Source organism: Takifugu flavidus, chromosome 10 (genome assembly GCF_003711565.1).
Source record: "Takifugu flavidus isolate HTHZ2018 chromosome 10, ASM371156v2, whole genome shotgun sequence".
NCBI lineage: Eukaryota > Metazoa > Chordata > Actinopteri > Tetraodontiformes > Tetraodontidae > Takifugu > Takifugu flavidus.
The window spans coordinates 7,130,793-7,145,932 of record NC_079529.1 but is presented as its reverse complement, the minus strand read 5'-3'; the positions used below and the strand labels follow the sequence as shown (position 1 = coordinate 7,145,932).

Sequence of the window (15,140 nt, the reverse complement as noted above, 5' to 3'; positions counted from 1 at the left end):
ACATGACCTGCCAGGGCAGTTTGAAAAGTTATCCGAGGACAAGTCTGACAGTGTTCCCTCAAATGTTCGCTTTTAAACTTTATATTATTATCGCCGTTTTTTTTAAAATAAGGCCCAACCTTCTGGTATCTGCGCGCTTTTAAACCAATGCCACTATTGGCGCCTTACTGCAGCGGTGCAAACTCAAGGTTTATAAAGTGAAACGCGTCAGTGGAAAAGCGTTAGATCGCTTATCTACAATTTTATTGTGATAAAGAGATAAAGAGAGCGTGCAGTCAGATGCAATTTAAAAATTCAGATGGAAGTTCTGATGCAAGAATAAAATAAATTGTTCCCAGATGGATCGTGTCATTGTAGAGCACTATATGAGTAATTAATCTTGCCTGTAACTTGTGTCCATGTTCGAAAAGAAAAGACATTGAAGAAGTTAGTGATTTTTCTTGTCTTTTACACATTTTAATTAAGTTATAAACACTGTTAAAGATGATGTTTTTGCTTATGATTCTTTAACTAAAATGCTTCCTCAGTCTTAAAATCAATACCATGTGAACAACAGAGGACGCCTTTGCTAACTTTAGTTCCACTCAAATTGATTGTCTTCTTGATAGCTACAGGCTTACTTTGAGAGGGGAAATATTTCACCACTCCTTTAATAAATAGAAAATGACTAACAATTTTCCATCAATGTAAAGGAAATGTGATAGAAATGTGAGGTTAAGAGCAGTATGGTGCTGGAACAGCACTGATGGTGTAAAATCAGTGACACCACAGGCCATAATGTCTCATAGATTTCCTTTCTTTCTCAGAAATGCACGTGTATGTAAAAGATCAAAGCAAAAATTACATTTTAACTGAAATTCAAGACCAGGGAGAATCTCTATGCACCACACGCGGATGACGTAATGTCTCACCTCGCAAGTGCACCAACCTTAGCATGTGCTAACGTCTCACTGCCCTTTATTTTAGAAGTTGATGCCAGCCATGGTGGGTTGGGAGCTGTTCTGTCATAGGAACAGGAGGGAAAGGTGAGGCCTCTTGCCTATGCAGCCACAGTGGGCAATCGTGGAGAAGTTTAAGGAGTGCAGCTTTCGGTATCAACCAACATGAATGCTGACGTCATCTCCAGGGGATGGCAGAAGGCGATGCAGCTATCGCAGCCTTCTGGCATGACAAGCAGGTGCCGAGTTGGGCCGCAAAGGAGCATTTAAGCCCCCAGGGGCGTGGTCTGGTATGCAGATGGATGGCTGGCTGTGTTGCCGGCTCCGTCGTCCTGACGGTGGAGAGGAGATCCTACACCTTCTCCTGTCAGAGCGTGTGAAGGAGCAGATTCTTCACCAGCTTCATCAAAACAATGGGCACCAGAGCATGAAACGGACTCCCAAGCTGGCGAGGCAGAGGCGTTACTGGCCGAGGATGGCCCAGGATATCAGGGACTGGTGCCAACGGTGTGAGCACGGTATCTTGTCAAAGAACACACAGTTCGTTCTCGTATGGGCTACTTATTAGCTGCAGAGCCCAATCATATTAACTTGTCTTTCCTGGAACCGGCCCAGGATGGGTGAGACCAGATGGTCTACTGTGGCTGAGGTCCTGGTAAAAGAGTTGGTTTATTGATATGGTGTCCCAGTGCGTCTCCACTCTGAGAAGCTTTGAAAGTGCTCTGGTTCAACAGCTGTGCAGACTGTTTGGGGTGCAGAAGACCCGAACGACGCCTTGCCACGGCAATTGGCAACGTACACCCTTCCGTCTGACCAAAATCGGCATGGGCCATATTATTTGCAACAGTTGGTGTTTATAAAAAAAAGCACCCCTCATCAGTCGACGGGTGAGTGTCCATATTTCCTCATGTTTGGTCAGCAACCTCACTTACCTGGCACTTTCCTGCTGGGCCAATTCCCTGAGCTGATATCAGGGAAGGTGTGTGCCTGGGTGATGGCACACTACAATGGGTCCACCTGACTTTTGACTGTGCCAAGGGACAACTGCAACAAGGAGGAGGACGGGGCAGCATGAGTGAGGAGCATTGAGTGAGCTGCTGGAAATTGGTCAAAGAGTTTAACTGCAGGGCCATGGCATTAGAGGGCGCTGTAAGATCCAGGACGTATGGAGCCCCACAGTCAGGTGGAGTGGTCCATTCAAATACTCCAGTGCATGATTTGGCATGAATGTACACCGAACGATGTTGAAACTGGGTTGATCAGTTTCATCCGAGTCCTGTGGTGGCACCATCTCACCAACGCTCGGGTCCTCTCTGACAGTTCCTGGGGTGGCCATCTGTGTTGGTTCTTCCTCTGCTCCATTGACAGTCTTGTTGCTGATGGCTTCTCTGTCTCATTTAAACAATTTTACCAGAGCTGGATGTTTCCCGAGACCCTCTACCCATGCCAGTGTGACTCTGCTGATCGTTGTCCACTGGAACGGCTCCAGCGTTCTCATTTCCTGCCCCTGCCATCTCCGTCTTGCTGGTTTCTGCCGATTCAGGCAATTGGTGACATCGTGCAGGAAGAGATGGAGCGCTCACAGACTTTCTTTCCATTGCTCCTCCAACCGTTTGGCTTCCTGCTCTGTCAGTTGGTGTGGGGGAGGTGGGGCGGCAACTGGGAACACCTCCAGTGTGTTCAGCACCGAACATGGTGGGAAAAAGAAGGATAAGCACACAAAATTAAGTTTAACTATACTCAGAACTGGTGTGACAACAAACATCCATTTCCTGAAATATTATTATTATGTAAACGGATGGTTAATAAATATATGCAAGCCTGTTGCATTCCTATCCTGCTTTGCCAGTCTGTTTTCTGGTTGCCATGGTGTTCCCAGCAGGTGTGTGGCACGCCCCTAATAACACCTGGTGCAGGTGATGTGTGGCTACGGTCGAAGGCCTGGTTATGTGCCTCCACTGTCAAGCTCTGGTGTCCCAGGGTGGTCGTGATCACTCCTGTCTGGTGTGCTGGATTAAGGTGGTGTGTGTGTGGCCTCCTGAGTAGCTGCCATCAAATACGGTAAATTCATTCATGCAGACTACCCAGGAAAAACATGTTGTCATTTTGGTGTGATTTAGTATTGTTTATTTACCTAACAGTTGGCTTTGTTTCTTTTTTAAAGTTTGCCTGGTGTGGGGACGCTGTTTTGTCCCGCCTGGCCTCTTGGGTTTTGTTTGCCCTTCGTGGTACCTTTTTAATTTAGTCACATAGTAGCTGCTCTGTCTTTCTTATTTAGTTATTCCATTTTAACATACTGAACCACGGTTTGATTGTGTTTGGCTAGATTATGGCCTGTTGGTTTTGTGTTAGGGAGGAAGGTTAGCACATCTGTGGTACAGAGGTTCTACTAAACCTGTGTGTTTTCCTTCTTTTGTGGTTTGGGTTTGCAGCTTTGTATATAGCTAGTTTGGTGGATTTGTCTTATTAGTGTTTAAAGTTGTAGGGACCTCTGCCACAACTAGCTGGAATCGCTTCCCCTCTCTACTTAACATTAATTCAGGTCTTTCTATTTCTACACACGTGTTCCCTTTTTTGTTCAGCTTTCTTTTTTTGAGTTGGGGGCTCTGGAAGCCTGATTGAGGATCGGATCCTCAAAGAAGTTGCGCCTTTCTCTGCTGCTGGGGGGCTGAAAGCTTCCCCATACTTAAGACTGAATTTCTTCCTTTATTTTCCATGATGAGGGTGGGTTAAGTATATGAAGCACCAGATTAGGGATCTAAATAATTTACCGTACCTTTGCTTGGCCCACTGCGACCTGTTCTGTAGGTTTATTAGCATGAAGCTCGAGAGCGAGAAAAACAAACAAGCTGCACCGCTGTATAAACCACAGGGTTCGACGTCTGGGGGCAAAACTAGCAGCTGGAAATGATGGAATTAAAAAAAAAAAAAAAAAAAAACAATCACACTTACAGGAAATTACTTTAATTTAATATAACAAGTGGATACAAAAGTTGAGTTCAAGCACAAATTAAAGGTTCTGTAGGTCTGCGACAACGGAACTGCAGTTTTTCTGCATTTTCCCAGGAGAACGTCAACAGAAATCCTCAATCTCTTGTTCCAACTCCTGTTTGAATGGCAGGGGGGGGGAATCAAATGACACAGAATCAGAGGCAGAATTCTACAACACATTAAGAGCATTTTCAGTAGAGATGATGCAATATTACTGGCCTTTACAAGTGCTGTTTTGTTGTACTCTCGTCTGTGTCTGTAGATGCTCTGGCATAGATGAGTGTAGAGTCTCTCCAGCTGGAAGACCTCGTAGCCTTCGCTCTTTTCTACCACTCTCTCCAGCAGCTCCTGGGGAAGTGATGGAGGGCAGAAGCGTCACGTAAGCGGTTACTCACACTGGGAGATTCAACAATCACTGCAGCAGCCATCCAACGCACCTTCAGTTTGTCTCTGTCGACCACTAGAGGAGTTTTCTGCTCCAAGATCTGCTGAGCTTTGTCCAAGTTGCCAGAACGCTGCTGTAGCGCAGCGTTCTTTTTAGCACGTGTCGTGCACCCCTGGAGTCTCTCTGAAATACACACATACTCCATCAGTTTCACCTGCTTTCCAGTGCACGGCATCACCTGAATCCCGTGATGACACCATCTCACCAGTGTTCAGGTCCTCTCTGACAGTTCCTGGGGTGGCCATTTGTGTTGGTTCTTCCTCTGCTACATTTACAATCTTGTTCCCAGTTTCTTTCAGCTTCTCTGTCTCATTTTGAACAAATGTGCCATGGCTGGAAGTTTCTATCTCCATCCCAGAGTGACTTTCCTCATGGTTTTCCACTGAAATGGCTTCACCATACCCATTTTCTGCCCTTTCAGTCTGTTTTTCTGCATCACCTGTATCCATATTGTCTCTTTTGTGCTGCCTGTTGGAGTTTTCGCATGCGCCAGCCTCACCTTCAGCAGCGTTACTGCTCTCCACCCATCTCTCCTCACCATCCTCCCTAACGTGACTTCCATCAGCTGACGCCAACTCCAGATCCATCACCGTCTGCTCTTCTTCTCCCCCATCAGCATCCACTTTGTCATCCCCATTCTGCACGTCCTCATCAGTTGCCAAGTGTGCATCTTCTCTGTCCCGATGGGAAGATGCAAGTCTCTTCTTGACATAGATTCCAGACGACCAGCGACTCTTCCGCCTCCTTTTCTTTTCTCCTGCAGAGAAAACATTTTTATATTTTCCACTTGGATTCATCTTTAAAATATAATTTCCTGACTTGCAGCAGAGTTTACCTGTGCTTTTCAGCGCTGCAGAAACAGACGGCTTTGTGGGAGTAACCAGAGCTGGTGTTCTAGATGCCTGAGTTTTTGGGGTGGAGTTGGTGACCTTGGCATCAGCAGCAGGTTTGGGAAGAACGTGGTAGTAAGTGGGAGCAAACTTCAGGGAGGAGCCGCCTGAGATGGTGAAGCACAGTTTGAAATTACTGGTGTTCATTTTCGAGTGCAGTCCCACATTTTTACTTTTTTTATGGTGCTGGAACAGCATTGATGGTGTAAAATCAGTGACACCACAGGCCATGTCTCAGAAATGTATTTGTATATAAAAGATTAACATGTAAAATTACATGTTAACAGAAATTCAAAACTATGGCGAATGTCGATGCTCCCCACACAAACACACATCATTTACCTCTTCTTTGGCATGATACTTTGATCTCCTCACAGAGCTTCTCAAAATCCTCATCCAGTTCAGCTCTGATGATAGCATGGGCCGTATCTTTTAGCGCACACGCCCTGTGGCGGATCTGGCGATCTAGACCCAGAACACAAATGTGTGAAAAAAGGGCAGCTCTCATCATCTCAGACGTTTGAATTCACCACTCTACGTACCTGAGGGGTCCTGATCTGGGTTATACTTCAGGGCATTCTGCCAGATAAGATCCACATCCTGGAGGAACTCTTTGACAGTGTTGTACTGATGGAGGTCAATCTTGCAGAGAACAGTTGACAGGTCCATGGGCTTTTTGATGACACCAGCATAATCTGGTACCTAAAAACAGAAAAAAGACCGATGTAACACAAATTATGACATTAACAGACAAAAAAAACCATTCTGTCAAGGAGTTATCAGTAAATCCACATTAACTAGGGGGAAACATACCTCTGCTAAATCAACGGGTTTTGTAAAAGCCTTAAAGCGTTTGTCTTGGGACAGGCGATTGGTGACATCGCGCAGGAAGAGACGAAGCTCTCTCAGAGTATCTTCTTCCTGCTCCTCCAACCGTTTGGCTTCTTCCTCTGTCAGTTGGCATGGGGGAGGTGGGGCGGCAACCGAGAGCACCTCCAGTGCATTCAGGACTGAAGATGGTGGAAAATAGAAGGATAAACACACAAAATTAAGAACCGGTGTGACAACAAACATCCAAGGTTTCCTGAAACATGAATTAATATTACAAATATGTGGAAATAATACATCTCAAGAGCACATAACAGAACACTAATTCAGGCCTTTGTATTTCCACACATGTTCTTTCTCACCAGCTTTCTTTTTTGAGATGGGGGCTCTGGAAGCCTGATTGAGGATCAGATCCTCAAAGAAGTTGCGCCTTTCTCTTCTGCTGGGGGGCTGAATTTGGAAAACTTCCCCATACTTAAGACTGAACAAGTCTTGCACCTAAGAAAAGAAAGGGGTCATTAAAGAGCAGTTTTACATTCACCTGTCAAATATATATATTAAATCATAAATATCTGTGTTGACTCAACAGCATCAACACTTTCATGTTGGGGTTCCGTACCTCCATGCTTAGCTGATCGTACTGCATGCTGCATGTGGCCAGCAGCAAAATAGGAGAGAAGGTAGGGATGGAGTTTAACAGGCTGAGGAAGGTGGCTCTTAAGGCAGGGCTCACAGTTTCCCACCACTGTCCAATTTGAGGAACATATAGGATGCTGGGAGAGGTCCGCTTTGCTTCAACGAACACCTACAAGATAGATATTGATACGTCAGACTGACAGACAGAATCCATGATGAGACTTTGGAGGTGGCAAAGAACTGTCAAAGCTAAAGGACGACAAAAGCTTTCCGAGGACGTTGTAAACGTTCCTGAAGACTGGGTAAACATGCAGAGAGCAGAGGAGCGAGGGGTTTCCACCGTGCAGCTCCGACTGAGAGCAAAAGTAATGGCCACCAAAATGAAAATTGAAGATTTTGCTGGTGGACCATCGTGGTGTATGATTTATGGCATGAAATAACCTGACTGCCGAAAAGTAAAAAAAAATAAAAATTGGTGGGTGAGCTTTGAGAAACAGGATGGGCCAGTTAATGTTATATATGGAAAAAGGGTTCCCCTTCATATGTGCTTCAGCGCTGTCTGTGGTACTGAGTGAGACACCTGTGGCTTATAGGTGAATGCAGCTTATATATGTAAAAATTTGATTATCAAATACTGTAATTACTAGTGCAGCTTATATTTAGGCATGCCTTATACACCAGAGATTACAGGACTAAGCAGAGTTAAAGGGGTTATTTTCACGACCACCACATGCAGAATGAGACAAAGCCTTCATTCATGTCTAAAGTGGACTGTGATGATAATAACCACCTGCCAACAAGACCCACAGTCATGAGATGCTAATGTGTGGTTGAGCTCATTGCTCACCTTCCTGCTTTTTCTTTTCTGTATTGTTTCATTATACATGCTGGAAACTGACACTGGTGTTTGCTTTCAAACCAGTTACATACCACAAGCTGATCCTGGGTAAGAAAAAGCCATTCGGCTAGCTTGCAGTAAATAATTGTTACATTTTTTAAATTATTCATATCATATATACTAAGCAGAGTCAAATGTGTTATTTAATCATTACCAACACATGCATATGCACAAAGTCTTCATTCATGTCTAAACTGGACTGTGATGATAATAACCACCTGCCAACAAGACATACAGTCATGAGTTGCTATTTTTAGTGTTTACCGTTTCCGTATTTAGCATTTGTCAAGGGAGCATTGAGCAATAAGGTACTTAGGAATGCTGTATGCTGCTTGCCAAGGCTCGACAGGAACCACACCTGTAGCGTCTTACAGCTAAAGGTGCAGAACCCAATCTTTCATATTAAAAACAATGGGTGGAGGAACTAATCTAATGAAGTACTAGGTAATAAACTCTAGAGTCCATTTGTTTAGGAGTGGAGGCGGAAGCATAACTAGACAAAAGTTACTATTCTAGTCATAATGACATTAATGTAAATTATTCTACACATATATTCCACATATCTGTTCTTAAACTGAGAACTGGGCATGTGTCTGTAGTACGGATTTATCCCTACTTCCCACAATGCACAGAGGCAGGGCCCATGAACTACAGTCACTGTGGCAGCCATTTTGGCCAGTGAAGTCCACTTTCAGAACACACTGAATTTGACAAGGCTGCCAGAGTACAGATCACCTCTGTTCTAATCTGGTCACGAGATTCCTTCCAATGCAAGTCAAGAGAGGTCTGTTACCTGAGCACAATTCTCTTCTGGAATAGTTCCGCTGGATCCAAACAGCACAGCCAGGTCCAGTGTGTACAGAGTGAACTTCTCCAAAGCATGTAGGACAGCGGGAGCGAGGTGGGAGCTTTGACCCGAGCCTGGCCTGCCCTCTAGTAGCAGCCTGGGACGGCAGGAGGTCGGCTCGCTCAGAACACTCCTACACGATGAAATATGACAGACTCACTGAATACCTGACACAGCTAAAGCAGGAATGTTCTGATTAGGCTTTTACTGAGAGTTACGCCTGAATTCGGTTTCTTGACAAATCCTGGAAAAAATTTAGGGCCTAATTGAAATTGTGAACTTGTCCAAATATATTTGATTAATAAAATCTAAAACAAAATTAGCAGAATACCCCCCCCCCCACATGGGATTACACTTCTTTATTAAATAACAGCTGACCAACCTGCTGAAGTTGAGAAGTTCATCAGCAGCATTTTTTTTGACTGAAGACAGTGAGGTTTTTCCCACGTCCCCAATGTCCTCTTCTTCACTCAATATTAGATCATCAAGAATGCCACAGGTCCCATCTGAAAATAAATACACCCACACACAGTTACTTTCTAGTCTAGGAGCCCTTTCATCTATAGAGCCAACGGGCCGTACGGAACCTTGTCGTTTCTGCCTTTGAAAGCTCTGTTCAGCATGTGGGAAGACGTTCCCGAGTATGTGAAGGATGTCCTGCAGGGCAGCGCACAGCAGAGGACGGATGACAGGAATCAGGGCCTTGGCTGGCGACACGACTGCCCTAATAATGACAGTCAACATCGTACATATTTAGATTCAGAAGAAACCACAGGGCATAACTAATGTGTAAAATGGATCATATGCTTATTCTAGATATACCTCTGGGAAGCAGGCACTATCTTTGACATCGCACACACAAAGTCTTGGTTTGTGATCGCAATGGAGTCAACATCGAGCACAAGTTTCTGTGCGGAAGTGTAGATTTGCGGATATCGCCGCCGCAGTGCACATAGAGCGGCCTCCGAGCACACAGCTTTGATGTCTGCACCACAATATCCTGGGAAGCAAAGAGACATGGAATGTTCCTGTTCTAACTGTCTGACAGTGTTTGATGCTACTGTATCATTTTCAACACAAACATACCGACACAATTATCCACAAGCTTCTCCAAAAAGGTGTCAGAAGGTGGCGGAGTCCACTGTCTGGTATGGATCTTTAGAATGTCCTTTCTCGCCTTCCATACAAAAGATGATCAATAAAAAGTCAGTCAGTGTCCATTTTTTCCCAAACAAAAGGTTTCTATATTTTCTTACCCATCTGTCCGGCAGGCCAAACAGGAACTCCCTGTCAAATCGGCCTGGTCGTCTCAGGGCGGGATCAATGGAGTCCAGTCTGTTCGTAGCTCCTATGACAACCACCTCCCCTCTGGAGTCCAATCCGTCCATTAGTGCCAAGAGGGTGGACACGATGGAACTTTGGAGGCAGAAAAGTGTGTTTACACCCAATATTTTGAAATCTAGTTTGGAGTCTATCCTGCTTACCTGTGTATCTGATCCTGACGACTGGACCTGACTGGAGCTAAACCATCAATTTCATCAAAGAAGATGATGGACGGGCGCATCTGATATGCCTGTGAATGGTGCAATAGATTTTTAATAAATATCAATTCTATAGTCTGGCATCTGCTGCTTTATTATGCTATGGATAATTACTAAAAACAGTTGCTTTATTTTTACAGATAGATAGAAAATGTGATTACCTGATCAAAAAGCAAGCGCAGCTGTCTCTCCGACTCTCCCACCCATTTACTCAGACAATCAGCACCTTTTCTCATGAAGAAAGAGACTTTTCTCTCTCCTTGACTGCACTCATTGGCCAAAGCTCTGGCTACAAGGGTTTTTCCTGTGCCTGGAGGACCATAAAATAGGCAGCCCCTGTAGACAAAGGAAAACAGAGAAAATGTTTTGATCATAAGGGATTCAATTATTTTTTTAACCAATTTAACCCAAATATAAACTGAGCAACTCGGATAAAGGGATAGAGACGCATGAGAACAAACCAGGTCTAACTAGATTCGCTGTATTTAATCTCAGTTATATCTTGATCTCTTTTCTACTGTGCACCAGCATTTTGACATCATTAGCATGAATCCAATATGAAGAAAAATCCATGTCTCCAGCATATTGTGTACCTAAAGTTTTCTGCTTACCACTAACTATAGTTTCAAACTGATCACCATATCAGAAGACATGAATTACTTAAGAACCTCAAAGATGTGGAGCTTACCTCGGAGGCTGTATCTTGAACTTGTCAAAGACTTCTGGGTAGAGCAGAGGAAAGACCACCATCTCTTTCAGTGACAAAATGTGTTTGCTCAGACCTCCGATGCTTTCAAACCGCACCTAAATGCCAAATAACATTTCGTTTAGATGCTTGCTTTTTTACATTATTGTCCTATTAATAATTGGTCTCCATTTAAGCAGCAACCAAACAAATGTACACTATTACACAGTAAATGCCATTATTAGGCAAACAGTGACATCTAAAACGAGACAACACATCTGTGCAGCTCACCGTTCTATCAATGTGCATAGGATCCACATCAGCAAGGCTGGCTCCGATCTTCATCCTGTCTTTATGGATGCCCAGAATGTCATCTTTCTTAAGGTTCAAAGGTAAAAATCTGCAAGGAAAATGTATTATAAAACAATTTGTTCAGATGGTTTTAGTTGAGTTTTAGTTAGCTGAAACAGTAAGGATTTTTTCTAATAATCATGTCGTTTTGTTGCAGTGGTGTACAGGTGTCCCCACGCAGGAGTTCTCACCTGTTGACTGACTTGTTCCTGATTCTCTTTCTTTGGAACTGCTCATCATCTGAAGATGAAGAAGTGGAGTCACTGTTGTGAATGGCATGTCTCCTTCTGCAACACAAGCACAGAACCAGGTTACCTGCACGATATTAGGAACTGTGGCAAATCAGGTGTATTATTCTGGGATTAAAATTAGGGATGGGATAGCCAAGTACCAATACCGGGTATCAGTTCAATACCGCCGTTATTTCAAAGTATCTACTCTGAATGGCTGTTGATGCCACCCGCTGATATTCTCAGCAACAAAAACCCTTATCTCGAGTTCTACTCTTTGACAGTGATGGCGGTGCTGTGGTGTGACACCAAGGCAATTTATCGCGGCTCCGTTGCGAACCACTGCAGAATGTAAACTCTACAAAATCAAAGTTGCAAGAAGTAGTATGAAGAGGAGTTGGTTTAATACAAGTAACTTGTTCAAACACCCCAGGGTGAAAACAGTGGTATCGGTATTGGCGAGTAGTGAAGAGTGAGTACTCATACATACTCATACATACGTACTCATTTGGTCTAAAGGAAAACCATAGTATTGAACATCCCAAAATAAAATAGAAAATAAATGTCAGTAAATAAAAAGTTTTGAAAAAGATGCATACATGCATATTTATACGAAACACCAGCATGACTAATTTAACCAAACATGTTATCACCATACACAATAATTTAACAATTATCTTAATTTGATCTTCAAAACTGTAAAACAATTCATTCAAATGTGACCACCACCAAACGCAGTCTAAACAGACTGCGGTGAAATACTAGAGCGGGTAGGATCTTATCTCTCAGAACTACTCACATTGATACAAATGACAGAATCAGAAAGATAAAGAGTGCAAAATTGAGAATTTGGGCAGCTTCTTCTGCCTCCAATACATTCCATTTTAAAAGTAGAAAGGCCATTAAGTGATGTTGCGGGATAATATCCCTAAATAGCAAACATTCCCTTTAGATGTAGTGATGTAGTCACTGTCGATTTACCTGCTTGCTTTCCTGTTGTAGGGGCTGAATCTGTATCCATGTCTGTTTGGAGATGAGTGATCCTTGAAGTACAAGCTGCGTTTTCTTGGTTCTTTGGGTTCTAAGAGAAAAAGGCAGACCGCAGGCTCCATTACTGTCATTCATCAAACCCATACAGATATTGGGAAAATGAAACATTCGCATTGTTTGAATTTGATTTTTGAACACCAACAAACTGACAAATGGAGCAGACTTAAAATGGTTGATTACCATCCTGTGGAGCCTGGTAACGAACTACATTCTTTCGTTGTCTGAAGTCATAACGTCTCTGGTTCTCTTCTTCCTCATCTTCACCATCATCATCTTCGTCATCATCATCTTCGTCGTCGTCGTCATCATCATCATCATCATCTTCGTCGTCGTCATCATCCTCCTCATCTTCTCCATCTTCCTCTTCCTCACCATGACCATCTTTATTCCCTCCTAAATTTATGAGAAACCAATCTCATTTGGTACCTCATGTACTCTTACAATCATGCTAGAGTTCTGTTCTCGCCTCACCTTGTTTCTCCTCCACAACGTCTTTGCTGCCCATGTTGGACCTCAGCAACATTCTCATTCTTCCTCTGGTGTATACACCACGCTGCTCAGAGAAAAGTGTGTGAATGCCGGCCAAGGTTTAAAACAGGTTACGCGTAATCAAACAGCAAAATAGCCAAGTGCAAAAAAGTCAATCTGATATAATGTAGATTCCTGTTTGGTAATACTTCTTCTTGGCTCTCTCTGTCGCTTAGTCTGCGCCTCATCTTCTGCATGTCATCCATCTTCTGGAGAACTGCTTCGGCCGTGCTGACAATCAGAGGAAGAATTTAGTCATCTAATTGTCATTGCATTTAGTGGTAAACATCTTTCAGGACTAAATGTAATTATGGGTCCTGTAAAAATGTTTCAAACAATGTGATACAACTGTGCAGAATTTTTTTTGAACTGCAACAAATTTTTGCCACCGTAACGAGTTTGAGAGACTGGGTGACCTTACTTAGTGATTAGGCGGTTGTAGAGCACCGACTGTTTCGGGGAATTCACTTTGCATCTTGTGATTCTGGAGCTGCGGCGCACCGAGCGATATTCCTTCTCCTCCATATGTCTGCTCTCTAAATCAAAGCGACTCCTCTTGGGAGTCGATGACCCCTCCACTTTGTCTGGGACATCTGCTAAATTAGATAAATCTTTCTCAAAATGATCTATATTGTAAACATGCGAGCTAAAACTGGAAAGAAACAACACTTCAGGAAATGTTACCTGCTTGCTGATTGCCGCTAGATGCTTTTTCCTCTCTCTGCAGCTGGGAAGACTTCCTAAAAAAGGGAGCAAATGTATAACTTCAATGTTAAATATGCAATGCTGATTTTCTTTATCTACATAATGGATATATGTTTGCATGTACATTTCTTGTACAAGTGTTGCACGATGGCTAAACATTTTTCTTAAATTTACCTGCAAGAAAGGGAACATCTACGACATGCACAAAAATCTAGCAGGACAGAAACTTTTTTTTCAGGAATTAAGTCAGGTTTAACCTGGTGCAGCATCCTCCAGCTTTGGCTTCATTAACAGGAGAGCTGGCCGTCACCTCCGTGTTTGAAAAGGAGACCGCCGCTGCTGCTCTCCGTCTCCGGCTCCTCTGGAAGTTATTTAGACTGCTACTGTTCTCCTGCTTCATATCAGCATGTCCCTGGAAGGTCAATGAGACACATGTACATTGCAGGACAGGGGTCTAAAAAATTTGTCAACGTCTGTTTTATGAATTCGTGTCGTGACTTATTACAAACTTGTACAATAAATTCAAATGAAATTTGTTGTTGCTTTAACCCCTTCCTCACAAGGATGGATATTGTTTTTAAACACTTGGGTACTTGACAGCTCAAGTATAGGAACCAGAACCATTTGATGGGACACTGACGCCACATAATTCGCAGGACTGTTTGTCACTATAGGTACTATTATCGTGATGTGACGCTTAGTCCGTGAACGTATCAGTAATGATATTGACAAGCTAAGTAGCTTAGCGTGCTACTTGCTTTAAATCAAACATATTGATATCGTTCTACCAAAACTCTTCGATCCAAGTGGCCGGTAAAACTTACGCTTACGTTCATGCTGCTGTGGTCAAGGCTGCTGAAACTGTCATCGAGGACCCGATGGGAGCGCTTTACTCGGGTGGATCGTCTCTGGGACGCGGGAAGTAGCGACAGAAACTCGGAGCTTGTGTCCAAATCGCTGGGTCTCTCCGGAGTTGTTGCCATCGGCGCAGCTCCGACACCGCTGCGTAGTACAACCATCGTTGTCACAAATCTAGTTTGCTAGGTAAAAGACGGAGATATAATGATTACGTCCTATAAAGATCCGCTGTGTTTACGTTATTCCATCACTGATAACAAACGAGCACCGGCTGACTTGCTCACGAGCTACGTTGTCACTACTTGATTTCTGGCGCCATAAACGTCATCAGTGGGCTGGTCGCTAATAAGCTACCGCCAGGAAGAATAGATCACAAACTTGATCGCATTAAAAAAAATGGCAACTAACATTAAGGGAAGTAAAATGGACTTTAAATTTTTTTACACAAAATTGTTACAGCGACAGCTGTCTTTCAGTCAGCATTTTGAGTTAAATTTTTGAAAAATGTTGTGGAATAAGCTAAAAAGGTGGTCCAGAATAGGGTGAAGCTCACTCCGCCCAAAACAGGACCGCGCGCACTAATGACGTAGAGATATGTTCCTCCGCCGAGGTGATGCGACAGCCGGCGTTTATTTGTTTTCTTCGCAAACTAACTCAAAAGTTCTGAACGGATTTTATTTACATTTCACGTAAACGTTGAACGTGGGCCAAGGTAGAGC

At 43.5% G+C, this 15,140-nt stretch overlaps 1 protein-coding gene, 1 long non-coding RNA gene and 1 other non-coding gene across 9 annotated transcripts; 1 reads left to right on the top strand and 2 right to left on the bottom strand.

Moving 5' to 3' along the window:
• The first annotated feature begins 47 nt into the window (after positions 1 to 47).
• LOC130532659 (uncharacterized) lies at positions 48 to 14,096 on the top strand. 2 transcript variants are annotated; one of them, XR_008952389.1, is made up of 5 exons: positions 48 to 426; positions 4,192 to 9,905; positions 11,011 to 11,091; positions 11,208 to 11,360; positions 12,283 to 14,096. It is a non-coding gene; the product is annotated as an uncharacterized LOC130532659 (long non-coding RNA). The 2 variants fall into 2 exon arrangements; XR_008952390.1 differs by lacking the exon at positions 12,283 to 14,096 and adding an exon at positions 11,565 to 11,619.
• LOC130532650 (ATPase family AAA domain-containing protein 2-like) lies at positions 3,887 to 14,988 on the bottom strand. 6 transcript variants are annotated; one of them, XM_057045389.1, is made up of 29 exons: positions 14,388 to 14,987; positions 13,821 to 13,975; positions 13,543 to 13,598; positions 13,280 to 13,454; positions 13,008 to 13,089; positions 12,802 to 12,883; positions 12,511 to 12,723; positions 12,262 to 12,361; positions 11,242 to 11,337; positions 10,991 to 11,099; positions 10,703 to 10,818; positions 10,176 to 10,350; positions 9,958 to 10,046; positions 9,730 to 9,889; positions 9,560 to 9,650; positions 9,296 to 9,473; positions 9,061 to 9,197; positions 8,856 to 8,979; positions 8,420 to 8,606; positions 6,712 to 6,897; positions 6,455 to 6,590; positions 6,078 to 6,274; positions 5,807 to 5,966; positions 5,607 to 5,729; positions 5,210 to 5,371; positions 4,580 to 5,131; positions 4,367 to 4,497; positions 4,149 to 4,277; positions 3,887 to 4,044 (listed from the first exon to the last, which is right to left on the bottom strand). In XM_057045389.1, the coding sequence occupies exons 1-29, from the start codon at positions 14,580 to 14,582 to the stop codon at positions 4,012 to 4,014; spliced, it is 4,329 nt and encodes a 1,442-aa protein (XP_056901369.1). In that variant the 5' UTR covers positions 14,583 to 14,987; the 3' UTR covers positions 3,887 to 4,011. The 6 variants fall into 6 exon arrangements, with proteins under 6 accessions (XP_056901369.1, XP_056901370.1, XP_056901365.1 ...); XM_057045390.1 differs by having other exon boundaries at positions 13,280 to 13,451; positions 14,394 to 14,987; XM_057045385.1 differs by having other exon boundaries at positions 4,580 to 5,371; positions 14,388 to 14,988.
• On the bottom strand, positions 8,214 to 8,347 carry LOC130533272 (small nucleolar RNA SNORA5). The gene has a single exon (XR_008952530.1). It is a non-coding gene; the product is annotated as a small nucleolar RNA SNORA5 (small nucleolar RNA).
• Positions 14,989 to 15,140: the final 152 nt, after the last annotated feature.